This window comes from Cryptomeria japonica, chromosome 8, assembly GCF_030272615.1.
Source record: "Cryptomeria japonica chromosome 8, Sugi_1.0, whole genome shotgun sequence".
Lineage (NCBI taxonomy): Eukaryota > Viridiplantae > Streptophyta > Pinopsida > Cupressales > Cupressaceae > Cryptomeria > Cryptomeria japonica.
Genome location: NC_081412.1, coordinates 722,337,741 through 722,355,587, shown reverse-complemented (window position 1 = coordinate 722,355,587; position 17,847 = coordinate 722,337,741). Strand labels below are relative to the sequence as shown.

The following is a 17,847-nucleotide window of genomic DNA, read 5'->3' as shown; positions in this document are numbered from 1 at the left end:
GGTGCGCACATATCAAGCCTTATCCCCTATAATACCAAATAAAATGTCTATTTGACCAGAAGGATGACTTTATTTAACATCGTTTTTTCTAAGGCAAAAAGAACTGTTTTTTTTTCATTTACTTTGCTATACATAGATATATGATATTTACAACTAGGTGCAAGTGTATGCTTCGTCACATGTGCAATACTAATAAGCTCACGTGATTTCTTTTCTTTTTTTAAGTTTTTGTTAGGGGAAGAGCACCAGTAGCCATCATACCTAACTTCGCACACCATCATACCTAACTTCGCACACCCACAGATCCTAAACAATACATCGGATTTTGAATTTTTTTTTTGGGTTGTCTTTGTATGCGACTTAACTGCTTAAAACTATTGATATGGCTTTTGGGTAGCAATGATGCACGTTGTGGAAATAGTTATGCGCACAAAGGTCAAAAAATACACATTTCAAAGTGTCGCCCGATACCTAACTAAAGATGTTCCAGTAACCGTCCACTCAAAATCGCCATACTTGTGGACAAATGTCCCAGTAGTTTTGCACAAATGTTCCAATAGTGGTGCACAAATGAGCCACTTATGAACAAAAAATGATCGCTATTGATACAAAACAAATTTATTAATAATGTTTTCACTATGACTGCTATTGAAACTGTGACTACTCTTCCCGTAATCCCTTTTGTTTTATTTTTATTTCTTTGACATCTTTATTTATTCTTTTCCTCAACCCTAGATTGTCTATCCATAATTAATACAATCTCAGTCAAACATAAACATATATATATAATGCATTTTATTAAACTTAGTTGGACAATTATTTTCTATGCATTGCCCCAATTATCTTTTTGGTTCTTTTCTGCTTTCAGGCACAGGGAGGCGACTGGGAAAAATGGAGGGCGGCGGCATTGGTTGGAGAGACCACGCTCAAGGAGCATGCAGATGCCATCCATGGGCGGCTCTGGCAGGCGGGTTTCATTACTCACACCATCATTTATTATGTGAAACTGCAATGAACGCTCTCGAACTCTACAAGCTTGTGCTGATACCCACCACATTCACGAACTGCTAGGTAGCATTCTTTCCCTCAGACAGCTTGCAGCTCTCAGAGTCATGGGAAAAAAAGAAACCCTCAAACAGTCGATCATATTAATTGTCTACCAGATTTGGGAGTTTGATTTTAAACGGGAATATTGGTTGTTCACCAGAATCCGGCAGGAAAAGATTCTGGCGTCAGACAAATCAAGTGGGTTCCCCACCTAAACCTATAATAGCCTATCAGCTAAATGGGAACATAACCAAAATGCAACATTACAGGAAATTCAAAAATGTATATCATGGAAATGTTTTACTTGTACAATTACAGAAACACGTCATCCTTGTATTTGCGAAAGGATGATGTCATTTATAGGGAATTGCTCGTGCCCATGACCTCTCTACATATACACTTTGATTTCCATATAAAAATTAATGAATCCACCAGTCTTGACAATTCATACAAAATTCCTATCCCCTTACAGCTTGATCTCCACTTTAAATTTGATACTTGTATTTCTTGGCGTCATGGCTTCCTGTATATTTTCCATGCCCTGTGATATACGTACCCAGGCTGGGCTTGAAATACATATTGAAATGAGCTTGCAAAGTTCAAGCCTTTACAAGTGACACAATATCCATTGCCAACCAATTACAATGGCATGCTGGAGCTTGGTCACTGATCAGATGCTGACAAATTGTGTACAGCTGGAGATTGAGAAAATGGGACAACAGAAAGGTGTGTCCTGCTTGCTGCACGCGTTAAATCTCTACAACCTCCAGAATAATAGTTGGGGATGGATACGCATTTATTCCAAGCAGGCTAAATTCTCAAGGGCACCTACTTCAACCCAACGGATATTTTTAAGCAAGCCACTAAAGAGAATTTATATTCACCTACCTCTGTTTCACTTCTTGCTCCAGGCAAATTCTTTTTTGTTCTCTTACGCCTTCTAGACTGTTTTGTGCAGGCCGTGCATGTAACCTACTCTTCTTTGCTTCAATGGAACACCGCTGGTATGGTACAAAACCTCGACCAGACCTGAAATTTCCAAAACTTGAGAGAACCGATGATTTAGTCGGTTGCATATCAACAGCTGCATTTTCATTTGGCGATGAGCTTCTTCCGCAGTTCCCACATTCTTCTAATGACTGGTCGCTGACTGTAGCTTCTGAGTCCTGTAACTTCGTTTCTCGAGCAAGTGAAGCAACAGTGTTTGAAGGCATTTCTTGAGCATTATCATCTTTTGCCTGGGTATCAGAATTGTTTACTTGGCTCTCATTTAACAAGATACTTTGGTTATCAATCTGCGTTCCATCTGGAGATGATGTAATTGCATTTTGCTTTGTAATAGTGCACAAAGATTCCTCACCAGATTTTGGAATTTTGTCTTGCAGCCTGGTACTTTGAGGAGGGGAAAAGCTCTGAGGTAAAATGTCTCGGGAAAACAAAGCTCGGAATGCAATGCGGCCCTGGAAACCAAATACCAAAGAAAACGCTTGTAGTGAGCAAACAAACACAGAAAAGCATTATAATAAATATTACTCCAATAAGTCTAGTTGAAATGTGAATAAATGATTCACTCAAAGCCTTAAATACATCTTAAATCTGCAAAACAATTAAAAATAGACTCTAGAGGACAGTTGTTTCAAGTAAAGCCTACAGATTATTTCAAATTTGTTATAAAAATAATGCTGCATTAAGGAGAACCACCTCTTCAGAAACTTCTTTCCATGTATCACTGAGATGAGCTCCTGACTTGGATCGACGACTTGCTGTGTCTCCTCCATGACTCTGGTATCTTTCTTTGGGAATATGTTTTTTAATATCATCCATTTTCTCATCCTGCACTGTTAGTGAATTGTTTCTCTCTTTTTCAGTCTTGCCCAGAATTTGAGGGTAGGTGCAACCTCCAACCTTTGTCAATGTATCTTCTATTCCTGCTTCGGAAGTGCAATTTCCAGCCCCATTTAATTCAAAGTCCCCTTCATTATTTCCTTTGACCATTTCGATGTTAGCCTCCAAACAGGCATCTGTTTCAGGCTCTGCACTTGAAGGAGTATTTGAACCACTTGATGACCTTTCTTTTACAAACTTCTTGTTTGTTGTATTTTCTCCTACAGGTGAGTTAGTACAGTGCGCAATATGATCCTTTTCTTCGAGGTTAAAAGTTTGCTTTTCTCTATGCATTTCTGCATCACATGATTCTTCCATACAGCTAACTGCATTCTGCTCTGATCCCGATGGTGAATTTTGCGGCAAACTATCCATGCGTCCGGACTTGGGACACGACAAACCTGTATTGCCAGCATCCAACTGCTGCATGGATACTTTTCTCTCAGTTTTAGAACAAGGATTGTTGGGCATTGAATCTAGCATCTTGTCTCCTCCTTTCATTGTAGCAATTTGGTCTTGCTTTCTTGCTTCTGTTACGGTTTCATTCTTGCATCCAGGTGAAGAATTTCCTGAAGCTGCTGCTGCAGCTGCAACAGCAGCAGCTTCTGCAGCCATCGCTGCTACAAAAGGAGCATATATACCAGGATGGAGAAAAGGAGGCGGAATGGCACCATGTAAGGTCCACCAGGCTGATGCAGCCGCAACTGTTGCTGCTGTAACTGCTGCCGCTGCACTTGTCTCGTCACAAAGAGCATGCGCATTCATCCCTGAACTTGAAAGCTGTGGATCTCCCATTGTTGCACTAGAGACTCCTGACACCAACCCAGGCCAATATCTGGCAGCTGCCAGTGTTGCAGCAGCATATGCTGGGTGATGCAGGGCTGCTGATGGGGGATGATGCCATGGTGGGAGTGGACCATTTGGAGCAGATCCAGGAGCAATGAATCCAGGGACACATCCAAAACTTTCAAAATTGTTGTATGCTGGATTGAATGGACCTGGCATACCAGGAAAAGGAAGCAAAAAGTTAGCTTGTAAGGGATTTTGAATGTCAGTCTGCATCTGCCCAGTCAAGTTGGGTGATGAACCATTGGTATTCAGCATACTCATTGCTGCAAATTCATGAGCCAGAGAAGATGCATTTGGTTTGCATTTGATGGAGTCGTGAACATTATCAGGGTTGCCCGTCTCAACATGCTGTACTGGGACATGCCTTGGATAACCTGGCACAGGGACAGAAGATTGAAGTTTTCTAGAAAGATAGTTTGAGCTGTTGTCCAGTTCACTTGACAACTGTTCATCTGAATCTTGCTGGCCCGTATGATTTTCCAAGCATGGTGAATTTGTATTGGACTCGCCACTACCTTCCTGGGGACTGGCACCAGATTCTATGGAAGGGAAATTGGATGTTACTATCGAGGCATTTCCAGACTTCACTAGTTTTGTTTGAGACTTCAGATTGCATGTTTGTGGAGATGCTCTACCTTTTTCCAGCTTTGAATACTCGGTACTTTGACCCTCAAATGGGGTAATCTCTTGCTTAAGGGAGCTAAATTCACAAAAAACTCCATTAGCATTAGCATCTAAACCTGACTCATTAATTGGAACTACAACAGTCTGGCCAAACAGCTTGAGGCTTGATGGAGAACTATTTGTACTCGAAGAATCCATTTTTGTGTCCTGCATATTAATATTTCCCTTTCTTTGAAGTGGACTTGGCCTTGCATTGTATGGAGCAAATGCTGCATTCTGAAAATCCACCAAAAAAATAAAATGAGGCCTCTTGATATCATTGCATGAGTGAAAAGACTGAAAAATATCATATGGCAATACTCGAGGACCCATATGGGAAAAGGACCACAAGTTGCCTAATCAATGAATAGCTACTGATGAGGTGCTAAAATAACTGACACAAGGTTGTTCATAAGATCAGAAACAATTCCAAAAATATTAAATTCTACATAGTTCGATCATGTACCTTGCGAGTTGTTCCACATAGGTTAAGTCCTACTGATAATTTATCAGAAGTAGAAGAAAGCCTATTCTCCTCTTCATTTGCTGATGAGCCACTTTGAATGATACTGCCTGCCTTGCGAGGATATGGATGACTTGGCTTCCTTTTAGGTCGTGGGGGAGGAATGCTGATATCCTGTGCTTTGCTTACAGTTGCACCTCTCGCTGAAGCTTCCCGTTCCAACTGCAAAATGTGTCAAGAAATGCTAACATTCTTAAGGGCTTATGAAATATATGTAAGAAATAAAATTCCTTTTATCACATACATCACAACTCACATCCACTATTTCCACTGAATATGAGTTGAAAATAAATATTAAAGGCATAAGGAGAATGGCATTACTCATTCAGACATAAAATAGCCTTCTTCAGGCATAAGTTATATAAATGGAAATTTTGAAGTAGACAACCTCATCTATAAAATTCCAGAGACCAGAAAATGCCCTTGTGACACCCATGATTGATCTTATATAAATAAACAAGTCATCATTAAGCAGTAAATGTAACTAGTTAAAATCATATGCAGTTGACTGTATCTATGTCATATGATAAAATGATGAGTTTGTATTGGAAGGACTTCTCTTATGATTTACGCTTCTTTCTTCTAAGACAGTTTCAAACATGAGAAATGTTAATTGTTGGGATGTTCTGTAGGAGACTTCTACTTTTGACTAAAATAATTGGTACATCTTTTATGAATACTTTAAGAATGGGAATTGATGACCATTAGTGGAAACTGCAAATATGAAATCGAGGTATAGTTCTGAAGTCTTAGAATCGACCAACTTAATCTTATCCCCTGGCCCCCCATCAAGTATCATCTGTGACTTGAGCTCATGGGCATTAAGCAAGTTTCTCACAAAGAAGAACCAGTTGCATGATTGTTTTAAGCTTAAAATTAGATGTTAGCATTCATATCTGCAGCCTATCCCTACAAAATCGAACTGAAATTTATATTTAAATGCATTTTTCAAGACCTTTTTCTGGTTAATCCTTTCAATTTTTAGCATTTCATGGCACCCATTACTTTGATAATCCAAAGCATACTGCACACAGCTAAATATATAAGACCATGCTTTCAAATAAAATTCATCAATTTTTTCCTATTTTTTGAAGCAAGACTTACTTCATTATAGCAGCTTTAAATAAATGATGCTAGCAACTGTGAATTTCTTTGGAAGGACTAGTGACGTTTGTACTCTAACTAGTTAAAAAAACAATATAAAATTCAATAGTTTATCCATTAAAAAAAGTCTTCAATATTCACTTACTGAAGTACACAGAACAAAAGTATCATCCAGCACAGAGATTCACGCTTCACAGATACAGAATATCATTACATAGAATATAGATGTATTCACCACTAATAATTACAAAAGAATTAAGCACATTTATGAATAGCAGTTTGATGAGTTTGAATTGAAGCAGCATTGATTGAGTAAACTGTCCAGCCTCTTAGGTCTTTGGCAGGACTTCAAAAGCTGCTGTTTAGTGCTCCCATTGAATTGTAACTCTGGCAGAAACAGCCTTGGCTCACTGTTTAAGTTGATCAAATTTCAGATCATCCACTAAGGATCCATTCTGGCCATAGTGTGGTTCATCTGAAAGATTTGTGAAACAATCAGCATGAGGGCAAGAGCAAGTCCCAAGAGAATGACAGAACATTTTGAAGTTGAAGGACAATTTGCACAAGGAGATTCATCCTCTCCAAGGTGTGTTTCTCAAAGCATTCAACAAAAGATGATGTTGCTATAAACATTAAACATTGATTTTGCAATTGCATTGCATCAATGAGGATGCTCGATATATTTTGTTGTAATATTCTAAAAATGTTTACATTCTTAGAATTACAAGTTGTTCAGGTTTACTTTTCCATTCTTAGAATTACAAGTTGTTCAGGTTTACTTTTCCAGTCAGTTAAGAAGAATTCACTTAAAGAATATTCATTGAGAAGAATTTGAGAAATAACCAATCCTATGCAAATTTTAGTCCAGTAACATTGGTTGGTTTTTTTTTTTCTATGAATTTATAGCACACAAAGCATAGTTGAGCTCAAGTTAAAGGCTAAAGATTCCCCATGCATAAAGAGAATTTAGTGATTGAATAATAGAATACTGGCATGAACTTGACCTTGCAAAAACACAATTTTGAATGAAAGTGACCTAGGGTTTTTGGCGGTTTGACTTCCTAATCATAAATTTGAGAACAAAATAACTGCAGAATATATCATTTCTCGATTACTAATGGATGGATAAGGTAGAAGAAATCATGAAAAGCTTGAAAAATTCATTGATAAACTATACAATGAAGAATATTTTGATTGTTGAAGTGACTGCAAGTCTAAATTCTTGGGGAAGCAGTCATATATCATCAATGTCGAGACTACTTTGAAGCTTCCATTGTATTTGATGTAAACTTTGACCTCTTTAGAGTGCAGGTATGCAATACAAATAGCGAATATTGATTTTGCTATTCATTTTACACATTTTTACTTATTTGACATATAAGTTCATTCAGCAAATATCGAAAAACTAATTACTTAGGTAATGTCAGAATTCTCAGAAGCGTATTCTATGACACGTGACCAAGTTATGTTCTTACATGTTCATGTCAGATACCAGAAGAAACTTGACAGAATACAAAGGATAGTCAGGAAGCATCAAAGAATATATTTCTCAGCCAGCAATGATCCACGAGAGGAGTAGGTACAATATATTGTGGTCTGCCAAAACAAAAACATGAAAGGACATAAATTGATGAGGAAGCTGACATCTTTTCTTTCTTAACAAATAAGACCAGATTTTCTATACATAATCGGCATCATTTGGCTTGATTATCGCCTCATATACTGCTAGAACAGCAAAAACCCCCAAAATAGAATCCAGATGCATTCCCTAAATGCCTGCCTATATACATATCACAATTAAAAATCAGTATTACCTGAGAACATGTTATGTTCATAGTAAAAGATGAATTCCAGCCAATTATCACTTCCACAAGCAGAAGATAACAGGAAGAAACTCTTAAATTCAGAAAAGGAGTTCATATTTCTAATGTCAAAAGTCTGGAACTGTGAGCTTTTGCATGCTTGGGTAATGTCAGTCCATTTATTAGAGATTCTTACCTGATATGCAATGCATATGACTAAACTCATCATGAACTTTGTTCACACTCACAGTATCAACAATGAAGAGCTTTACAGGAATATCTAGAACATGAACCATCACAAACTATATATATATAGAAAACATTATAATAATAATACTGGACAGAAATGGCATTCGAGTCAAACAGTTTTAAGACAAGAAACCATTGAAATGACATTCTCAGTTAATTACTCTGATCAATCAGGGGCTGAAAAGACATGCATAAAGTCTCAAAGTTTACACTTAATTTCTTAAAATTTGGCATAAACTTAGAGGTTGACAACGATCTAAGAATTAATAAAGATCACCCATCTTTGTAGTCCACTGCAATTGCATGAATAGGTGGTTTGTAGGATCACAAAGGACTCATCTTTGTAGTCCACTGCATTTGCATGAATAGGTGGTTTGTAGGATCACAAAGGACTCCTAAATATAGCTTTCTCTGGATACAAATAAAAATAAGTTTAAAAAATAGTGGCTAAAAATTGTGGAGAATTATTTACGCAGTAATAAGTATAGCTTATAGGAAAAGTTGCTTGCTTAGAAATTAATATATCGGTACAGGTGTTCATATTACTTCAATTTTAGATTGAAACCACTGTGTAAAGCACAATATAGCATCTATGGTTTTCAATTAAAGACCAACAAAATCGTGATGATACTTAAACTTCCACTGCAAATCATCAACAGAATCAACTTCCAATGGATTGTGAATTTTCATAAAGGCGGTTTGACAAGTAATTTGGAAATTGGTTTTTACAAAGTTGATAGAAGTTGAAAATGTAGCTAGGTCGTATCCCTTGATTGGGCGGACCTAGCTTGGTAAATTTTAGATGTGGCCTTCGGCCTTAAAATTTATTGTGTAATTTGTAAAAGGTTATTGGTTAGGTCCTAACCTATGTAACTTGTGGTTATAAATAGGTCTGACCCCATAATGTAACTTGTGACCATTGGAGATTGGTCCCGCCTAGGCACATAAAACACTCAAAGGGCAAACACAAATGTAACGTGTGGAAGCATGGACCCATTCATGTAACTTAAACTAAAAGCATTATATTTTGGCACCAAAGTCCTTAGCTGACTAAGGCAGGATATAATGCTTGTACCTCCTATATAATCAATGGATTGTAATCCATTTTATAGACAATAATGTGCACTTGATCAGCGAATACCACTCTGCCAGCAAATTCAATGTTGAAGTCAGCGAATATTCTCCAAGAGTCAGCTAACACATTCTGAGTGACAGCGAATTCACATTCTTGTAAATCGGCAGACTTCTGATCCAAGAAGCTATCCTCTTGCTGTGTGAACTATATCAGACTGATCTGCCCTAAGGTCTGCCCTACATCTGATTGGAGATTCAGTCAAGTTCAAATCAGAACTTGTGATTCAGATAAGTCAATTCTGTCATGCCCTAGGTGGGCGAATTTGTATTTGATTATCTTCTGACATTAATCTAATCAGATCTGAGATCTTTGGTTGCTGGGTTTTTCCTCCAAGAGGGAGGTTTTCCCAGGGTACATGTGTGTTATGCATATGAATTACTTTGCATTCTGATTTTCTGTTCTATACTACTAATCTGATTGCTAAAATTAACATGGTATCAGAGCTCTAGGTTCGTATAGAGGTTGTGATCAGATTTGTGCTCATATCTAACCTGTTGTTGAAAGGTTTAGTCCTCATGGCTTCTTATATCAGGGCTGAAGATAGGTTGGAAGGTTTCACAAATTACTCCTCTTGGAAGGTCAGGAAAATGATGGCATTGAATGATCTTGCTGAATATGTTGGCAAGAATGCTAAAGAACCTGAGGATGAAAGTGAGGTCCTCTTGGCTAAGAAGGAAGGCAGCCATTGGAAGAAGAATGATCTCAAGAGAAATAGAGATTTCAGCTCTTCTACCCCTCATTCAAGGAAGAGACCAAGAGACTTATCTCACATCCGATGCTTCCGATGCAACAAACTTGGCCACTTTGCAAGGGACTGTCAAATTTAGGACAAACAAGAAGATGCAAACATAAATGAAGTATCAAATCCCCACAATCGTGAAGATTTCCTCTTTTGATCTATTGGTTTGTGATCCATTCCTAAGTTAAAACTTCTGATCTTGTTGTTTTATTTCAGTAATGATGTATTGGAAACTAACCCTTACAGCTGTTCTAGAAGGAAAATTTTCAGGTCCTCAAGCATGATCCAAGAAGGCCCACTTCAGCTCATGCCATCGGATCTAGATTTGAAAGTCTACTCAAACTTTCAAACCTTCTCTTTATTAAGGATACAAATTGATAAATTCTATTTTAGATTGATTCCAACTTTAAGTCAGGAAATTTGTTGTGGATTTATCATCTAGATAGGGTTTTAGAGGGAGTCTCATGATACTGTCAAAATACCTTATTTCAGTAAATCTTATTGCTGGTTTTCTAAACTTTGTGTTTCAGCTCTAATGATGGATTTAATAAGAATATGTCTAATGTATGATCTCTACTTGATTATAGCAAAGTTATTTCCTTTTGGAATTGATAATATATATCTAATATTCCTTGTCTATTGCAAAATGTTTTTTTTTATGATGATACTAACCATGATACACTGGGTGTATCATCCACCCTCTGTGGAGTGCAAGGTGGCAGTGCTCGCTCACCCTCTGTGGAGTGCAAGGTGAGTCCACCCTCTGCGGAGTGCAAGGTGGCAATTCTCTCTCACCCTCTACGGAGTGCAAGGTGAGTCCACCCTCTGCGGAGTGCAAGGTGGCGGTTATTTCTCACCCTCTGCGGAGTGCAAGGTGAGTTCACCCTCTGCGGTGTGCAAGGTGACAAGTTGTCCTTCTCTGTGAAGAAGCTTATGTATCCTTTGCGGTTGTGCATGATTTATGTTGTATGGTTATATGTATCTTTGAGTATTAATTATTGCAGGTGTGCATAATGGATATCATGGAAGGAATCCATGACTGTATTCTTTGAATCCATCCTCTGCGGATGTGCATGATGGATATCATGAAAGAAGTTCATGATGTGTATTTGTGTATTCATTTCTTGCAGGTATGCATGATGAATATCATGGAAGAAGTACATGATGTATATTGAATTCATCTTCTATGAGAATGCATGGTGGAAAGAGTCCATGAAGCATGGTCACGATGTAACTTGATTAATCAAAGGGATCCTCCCAAGCTAAGAGGGAGTGTTGAAAATGTAGCTAGGTCGTATCCCTTGATTGGGCCTACCTAGCTTGGTAAATTTTAGATGTGGCCTTCAGCCTTAAAATTTATTGTGTAATTTGTAAAGGGTTATTGGTTAGGTCCTAACCTATGTAACTTGTGGTTATAAATGGGTCTGACCCCATAATGTAACTTGTGACCATTGGAGATTGGTCCCACCTAGGCACATAAAACACTCAAAGGGCAAACACAAATGTAACGTGTGGAATCATGAAACCATTCATGTAACTTAAACTAAAAGCATTATATTTTGGCGCCAAAGTCCTTAGCCGACTAAGGCAAGATATAATGCTTGTACCTCCTATATAATCAATGGATTGTAATCCATTTTATAGACAATAATGTGCACTTGATCAGCGAATACCACTCTGCCAACGAATTCAATGTTGAAGTCAGCGAATATTCTCCAAGAGTCAGCTAACACATTCTAAGTGACAGTGAATTCACATTCTTGTAAATCGGCAGACTTCTGATCCAAGAAGCTATCCTCTTGCTGTGCGAACTATATCAGACTGATCTGCCCTAAGGTCTGCCCTACATCTGATTGGAGATTCAGTCAAGTTCAAATCAGAACTTGTGATTCAGATAAGTCAATTCTGTCATGCCCTAGGTGGGCGAATTTGTATTTGATTATCTTCTGACATTAATCTAATCAGATCTGAGATCTTTGGTTGCTGGGTTTTTCCTCCAAGAGGGAGGTTTTCCCAGGGTACGTGTGTTATGCATATGAATTACTTTGCATTCTGATTTTCTGTTCTATACTGCTAATATGATTGCTAAAATTAACAAACAATCCATCTACACGTTTAATCAAGTTTAAGAATATTTACAAGTTCTAAAAAATGTTTCAGATGAAACTAGAAAACATCAACAGTCAGTTAATTGTCCTCAAAATAAGCTAAATGCAAAGAATCAAGTTGTGTAAAAGTTGAAACAATAAGACCATCACTTATCATTTTTCATTTCCATCAAGCAGCAAAATGAAAGAGATGAAATGTTCAGTCTTCTTTCATTAGTACATGATTATTCCTGTATATCAGTAAAAGTGGGGATTAATTGCTGGTATTGGAACAGATATCACTACTGATTATTCACAGCTTTTGCAAAAATTCAATTATCTATAAATCATTAATAACACATGCACAATCAATTAAAAAAAACTCATGTGGATGAACTAGCTCTGATATAAATCAGGCCACAACTCAGATCCTAGTTTCTGAGCTTAAGTAAAGATCACCCTCCTTCTAGGTTTCTTGAATCTATACATAAGCCAGAAACATGAAAAATATTAAAACAAACCTCTTGAAGATTTATATGGTTGCTCTCTCAACAGTCTAATACCGAACATCAAGCTAACAAGTTTATAAAAAAGAGGATATTTGGACATTTGATGATGGTTAAATTAATAAATTATAACAATCCATCCAGAGTTCTTTTAACTTTATTGAGAAATTATCTATTATTCACCAAATTATATACAAAATTTACAAATTTCCTGTTCAAGCACAATCAACTCCCTTATTGTGTAAGTTTGTGATGCACAAGCTTGAGAACAATTTATTAAGATGATAATTGCATAGCACCATGTATAACTGATGGTAGAAAAGGGTAGGGACCTTAGAGAAGAACTTCTGTGCATGGCTTCGAATCTGGACGGCAGTCTTGCTACCAATGTGCTCTATAAACAATTCAAATGAAATGAGTAAGACATTACACAGTATTATGAGACAGTGTCAGTCAAAAAAATCGAACTTCTGTGAGAAATAGTAAAATGGTCTTAGTTCAAACATCAAAGTGCATGGAACATGCATGAAAATGCCTTTTCCTATAAAAACATGTACATATAAAAGTAGAAAACTCATGCATAGAAGTATTCACCTTCAATTCGTCGCCATGCTCGACCATGCATCTTCAATGCTTCCAAAAACTTCTGATGCTCTTCTTCTGTCCATCTTTCTCTTTGCTTGGTTATGGTATAGGGTTTTCTAACCTGTCAGCCACAAAGATCGTTTAACTTTCAAAAATGTTGTTTAACATATCCATTCCCACAGTTTAATCATGTCTTATAAATATGGTTACTGATAAAAATTGTTGAAACCAACTTGCGCTTCGTTGAAAGAGCCCCTAAGGATTTGGAATCAAAGCGTATTCAATATGCACATATCGATTCCAAAGTATGGTACAAATACAGTGTTATAAAGAAGAGAATGAAAGTAAACCAAAAATATACATAAGCAAACAGCTAAAAATAAGGAATTTTACTAAATTGGAGATGAATCATTTAAATAAGAGGACAAATTTGATAACACAGATGAATATGATCAGAAAAATGGTTTTCATCTCCTCTTGTAGCCAATGCTTTGACTTGGACTACTCATGACATTTACTGATATGGTTAGAATCAGGAATATGCCATGGGTATTGCATAAAAACAAGAGAAATGAAAGTGTAAAAGGGTAAAAAAATGTTTTAAATTTAGAAAATCCTAATTTGTGGGCACAAGAACAAAACAATAATAGAGTGAAATTTCCAATTGTGAAAATCATTACCTATTTCCACATAAAACAAACAACAGCACACACATATAAGAAGAAGATATGTGATGTTTTATCAGGATTCTGCTGCATGGTTTTGAATTAATCTTTATCAACCTGTATTTCATGAGTAGTGGTTCATAAAAACCCATCTTGCATAAGCATGATAGATATTGACTAAAAACTATGCAGTTGAATCCTGGAAAAACATCCTAAAATTTGACATACTACAAAAACACCACCTAAATGTAAATAAGTAGAGTAGTCAAAATCTAGACACATTTGAATATGTTGTAAAACTTGAGATTAGCAAGGACCATGAAAAAATTGATTTCACATAGTATAATTCATGATATGATATTTTGAAAACATCAAACCTACAAAATCAATATTCAAATCATCAATCTTGATTTTTTTTTTGTCAGGTTATAATCAAACTTAAATTTAGCAATAGAAACTTAAATATATGAAATTTACTTCAGAATGAAATACAGACTTTATTGTTAAATCATTCATGATTACTTTAATAAATAAATCAAGCTGCACAGACACTTATTGTAAAAACCATCTATCTACTTTTCTAAATGGTATTTTACCTAGAACATCGGTACTAATTTTCGAAATGGTTTATTAGCTTTAACAGAACCTTACAGCTTTTAAAACCATCTATCTACTTTTCTATTAAAAGTTGAAAAATTTTCAGATGAGTTGAATTACTGCTAAATATTTTTTAAACTGGAAACAATTTGAACAGATTTGATTTTAAGAGTTAAATCAAGTTAAGAAAATTAAAATTCAATCTCGAAATCTGTATCATTTCACTCAAAATAATTCTGGATCCACAAATAGTGTCGGAGGTCTTGCATGCGTTTATTTTCAGAAAGAAGCATGCACATCACTATGTAGTTTTTACTTCAAAAAAAAGGCAATTTTATAACCAGAAAAAACAAAACAAGATCTTACCTTGGTCATAAGTTCATCTCCTGATGAAGAAATCTCGTCATTCTGGAAATGAGCGGACTGAGATTTGCTTGTTTCTGAATAATGAACAACATTGTTGTGAAGACCTTGTTGCCAATCCGCAAGGCCCTTACCCCCTTCCTCCTATGAAAAAAATAAAATGGTTTTCTATTACCCATAAACGATACAAACAGGATCACAACCTGTGAAGAGAAAAAAAAAATCTGGAACAAAGAATAATCTAAAAACTCTAGAATCTCATTACATTGGTGAAAATTATTTCCAAATTTAACTGGAAACAAGGTACTTTTATGCAACGTGTGTATATTTATAAAGAAAATTTGTTGGTTTAAATAGGAATAGTGTGAATTAGAGGAGTTGGAAGCAACACATCATGAGCACAACTTTAGCCAAATGATTCATCACAAAAGCCTTGCACACTGAAAATCTAAAATCTTCAAACAGAAAATTGATTTGAACAGAGTTGGCAAACGAAAAAGGTTTGCCAATAATTTGTTATGGAGAGGACATTAGAACCAAAAAAATATTGCATCTTCAAACAGAAATTGATTGAAACAGAGTTTGTAGTTTCTGCCATGAAAAAGCATTCCAAATCCTTGCTTTGGAGAGAAAACAAGAAAAAATCTAAATTACTCGAACTACAATTGAATCCATACGAGATTACAAATAAAAACAGCTTTAACAAAATCTTATTTTGGAGATGGGACAAGAAAACAATCAAAAGTTCTTAAACAGAAATATCAATTGAACAGAGTTTGCCTGTGAAAAAGCTTTGTCAAAACCTCACTGTGGAGAGGAAACAGAGATAAAAAATATAAAAAATAGACAGAAAAGTAACTTAAAATAATTTGCAGTGAACAAAAAAATTACTAGAACGTTTTTTCGGAGATGAAACAAGAAAAAATCTAAAATCTCTAAACAGAACGTTGATTTAAACAGACTTTGCAGTTGAAAAAGCTTCGACAGAGAAAATCAGGTCTATTTATACAGAAAAAAAGAGCCAAAATACCTGTGGAGCCGCTACTGCAGCAAAAGAAGCCATCAAGGATGTGTACAGTGAGGCAAAAGATATTCTCCCTTCTTCGAAATAATGACAACAACGCTATCAAGATCCAGAGAAAAGATAAAATTAACTGTCAATTTGTTGCCTGGTAATGGATTCTGCACTGGCACATAGCATCCCCTATCATGCTTTAAACGCCCAGGCAGCTTTATTTTAAGATGTCCAAAGGAGAAACAAGCGCTAGGCAAGCTCCACAGTCTTCCACTTGCGAATAAACAGAATCAAAAGCAGCAAGGCCTAAAACGAACAGGAAGCAGCGAACCAACATAAGAAAAAATGATCTTAACTATCCTCCGCGTGGTCATGAGTTAAAAAAATTGCCAAGTAAAGGTAAATGAAAAAATTTTTTAGAGGTCAAAATCAGTAATCAGCAAAAAAGCCGCCAGCTTTGCTAAATCCGATGCTCCGAATAGGAGAGGGAACGTTCTTAACCTCTCCAAATACAATACGAAAATTTGAAATACAAATAAAACAGAGTTTCAGCAGGTTGCCTGTATGCAAAGTCCCTCGATCTGGCTCAGAACTATCTTGACTCAAATTTGAAAGATTTCATCATCACAAGAAAAAATCGAACCGTGAGAGGGCCATTTTTTGAGGAAAATGCTCACAATCAGGAGAAAAAGCTGCTCAGAGACCATCGCCGACCTCTCAAAGCACAGATTTCCCCACTAATACCACACAAAAAGAGATGCATAATTTGCCTAAACATGCTCCAATGCAAAAGACAAAGTGAAAATTTCTGCAAAACGAGAAATTTAATAAAATCAATAAGTAATACTACAAAATTTGCCTCGAGGAGCTCCAACTCACTTGGCAAAGCGATTTCACTTCATTTCAACCGCAAAAACTCTCCAAAACTCAACTTCGCGACAAACACCAGAAACACAGCTCAGGCCTCACCAAATCGAGCCGCAAAAAACACCAGCGCCATCTTTAAGACCATCACAGTCCCTGTAAACGAAAATTTTCTCCACCAAAGTAACATCCACAAAAATCGCCGAAATACAGCTCAAACCTCACCAAATCGAACAGAAAAATACACCAGCTATCATGTCCAGCATCATTCCTCCCACTGCACAGAGAAAAATCTCCAAGACAGCAACTCTGACACAAATCTTCAAAATGCAGCTCAAACTCCACCAAATCAGGCCGCGCGAAACTCCACCGACATCTACACACAACGCACCAGCCTCCAGTGGCGAAAAATCTCCACTTCCCCCCCTCTCCAAACCTCAAATTTTCCTTCAACAACACGCGAGGGTACTCACAGGAGGCTGCAGCCGAGCCCCCTTTGTTGTTAATTTTTTTCTGTTTCTTTATCTCTCCCTCTTTCTTTTACACAAAAGCCCCGATTTTCTTTGGATCATTTCCGATACGGCCTGCTCATTTCTTTATCTCGTCTTTTACGTAAGCGAGGAGAGAGAATGAAAGCGGAAAAGCCTGGCCATGAGTTTTTTTGTCGCAATTTATAAAATTCAACAAATTTTAATCTTGTGGCTAGCAACGACGGGGCGCCTGTACACGTGTCGAAGATCTGCAACAGCTTGCTTTTTAATGGCCTCTATTTTTTTATACAAGAAATAATTTTCTTTTTGCGAGCAGTTTGAGCCACGAAAGAGTTTTTAAGGCTGAGAAAAAGTCTAGAAGATTTGAAGCGCAAAACGAGAGAAAGCGAATAGACGCATATTCTTCTTCTTCCTTCAGTCGAATGCGGACACGTGTAATCCTAGTCATCACATAGCTTTTGCACTTTTGGGAAAAAAAAATTTCCATTTGGGCCCACTCTACATAGTTGGAGATGCGCTGTTGGGAAAGTACTTCTGGAAAAATCGAGAGTAATAAACCCGTTGCGTGTCTATTCTTATCACATGTTTATTTGTTTTTATTTTTATCGTCTTTGCAAAAATGAAAAGTATAGGTATATTAGCATATGCCCTAGGATTACAGGGTTTTTTTCCTTAGTGA

General features: G+C 36.7%; 1 protein-coding gene across 5 annotated transcripts; it reads right to left on the bottom strand.

Moving 5' to 3' along the window:
- Nucleotides 1-1,310: 1,310 nt before the first annotated feature.
- LOC131074330 (protein LATE ELONGATED HYPOCOTYL) lies at nt 1,311-17,368 on the bottom strand. Of its 5 annotated transcripts, none has more exons than XM_058010921.2 (9): nt 16,693-17,366; nt 16,374-16,583; nt 15,829-16,119; nt 14,802-14,942; nt 13,183-13,294; nt 12,921-12,982; nt 4,910-5,128; nt 2,749-4,680; nt 1,311-2,507 (listed from the first exon to the last, which is right to left on the bottom strand). In XM_058010921.2, the coding sequence occupies exons 3-9, from the start codon at nt 15,859-15,861 to the stop codon at nt 1,932-1,934; spliced, it is 3,075 nt and encodes a 1,024-aa protein (XP_057866904.2). In that variant the 5' UTR covers nt 15,862-16,119; nt 16,374-16,583; nt 16,693-17,366; the 3' UTR covers nt 1,311-1,931. The 5 variants fall into 5 exon arrangements, with proteins under 5 accessions (XP_057866904.2, XP_057866903.2, XP_057866905.2 ...); XM_058010920.2 differs by having other exon boundaries at nt 16,374-16,550; XM_058010922.2 differs by lacking the exon at nt 16,374-16,583.
- Nucleotides 17,369-17,847: the final 479 nt, after the last annotated feature.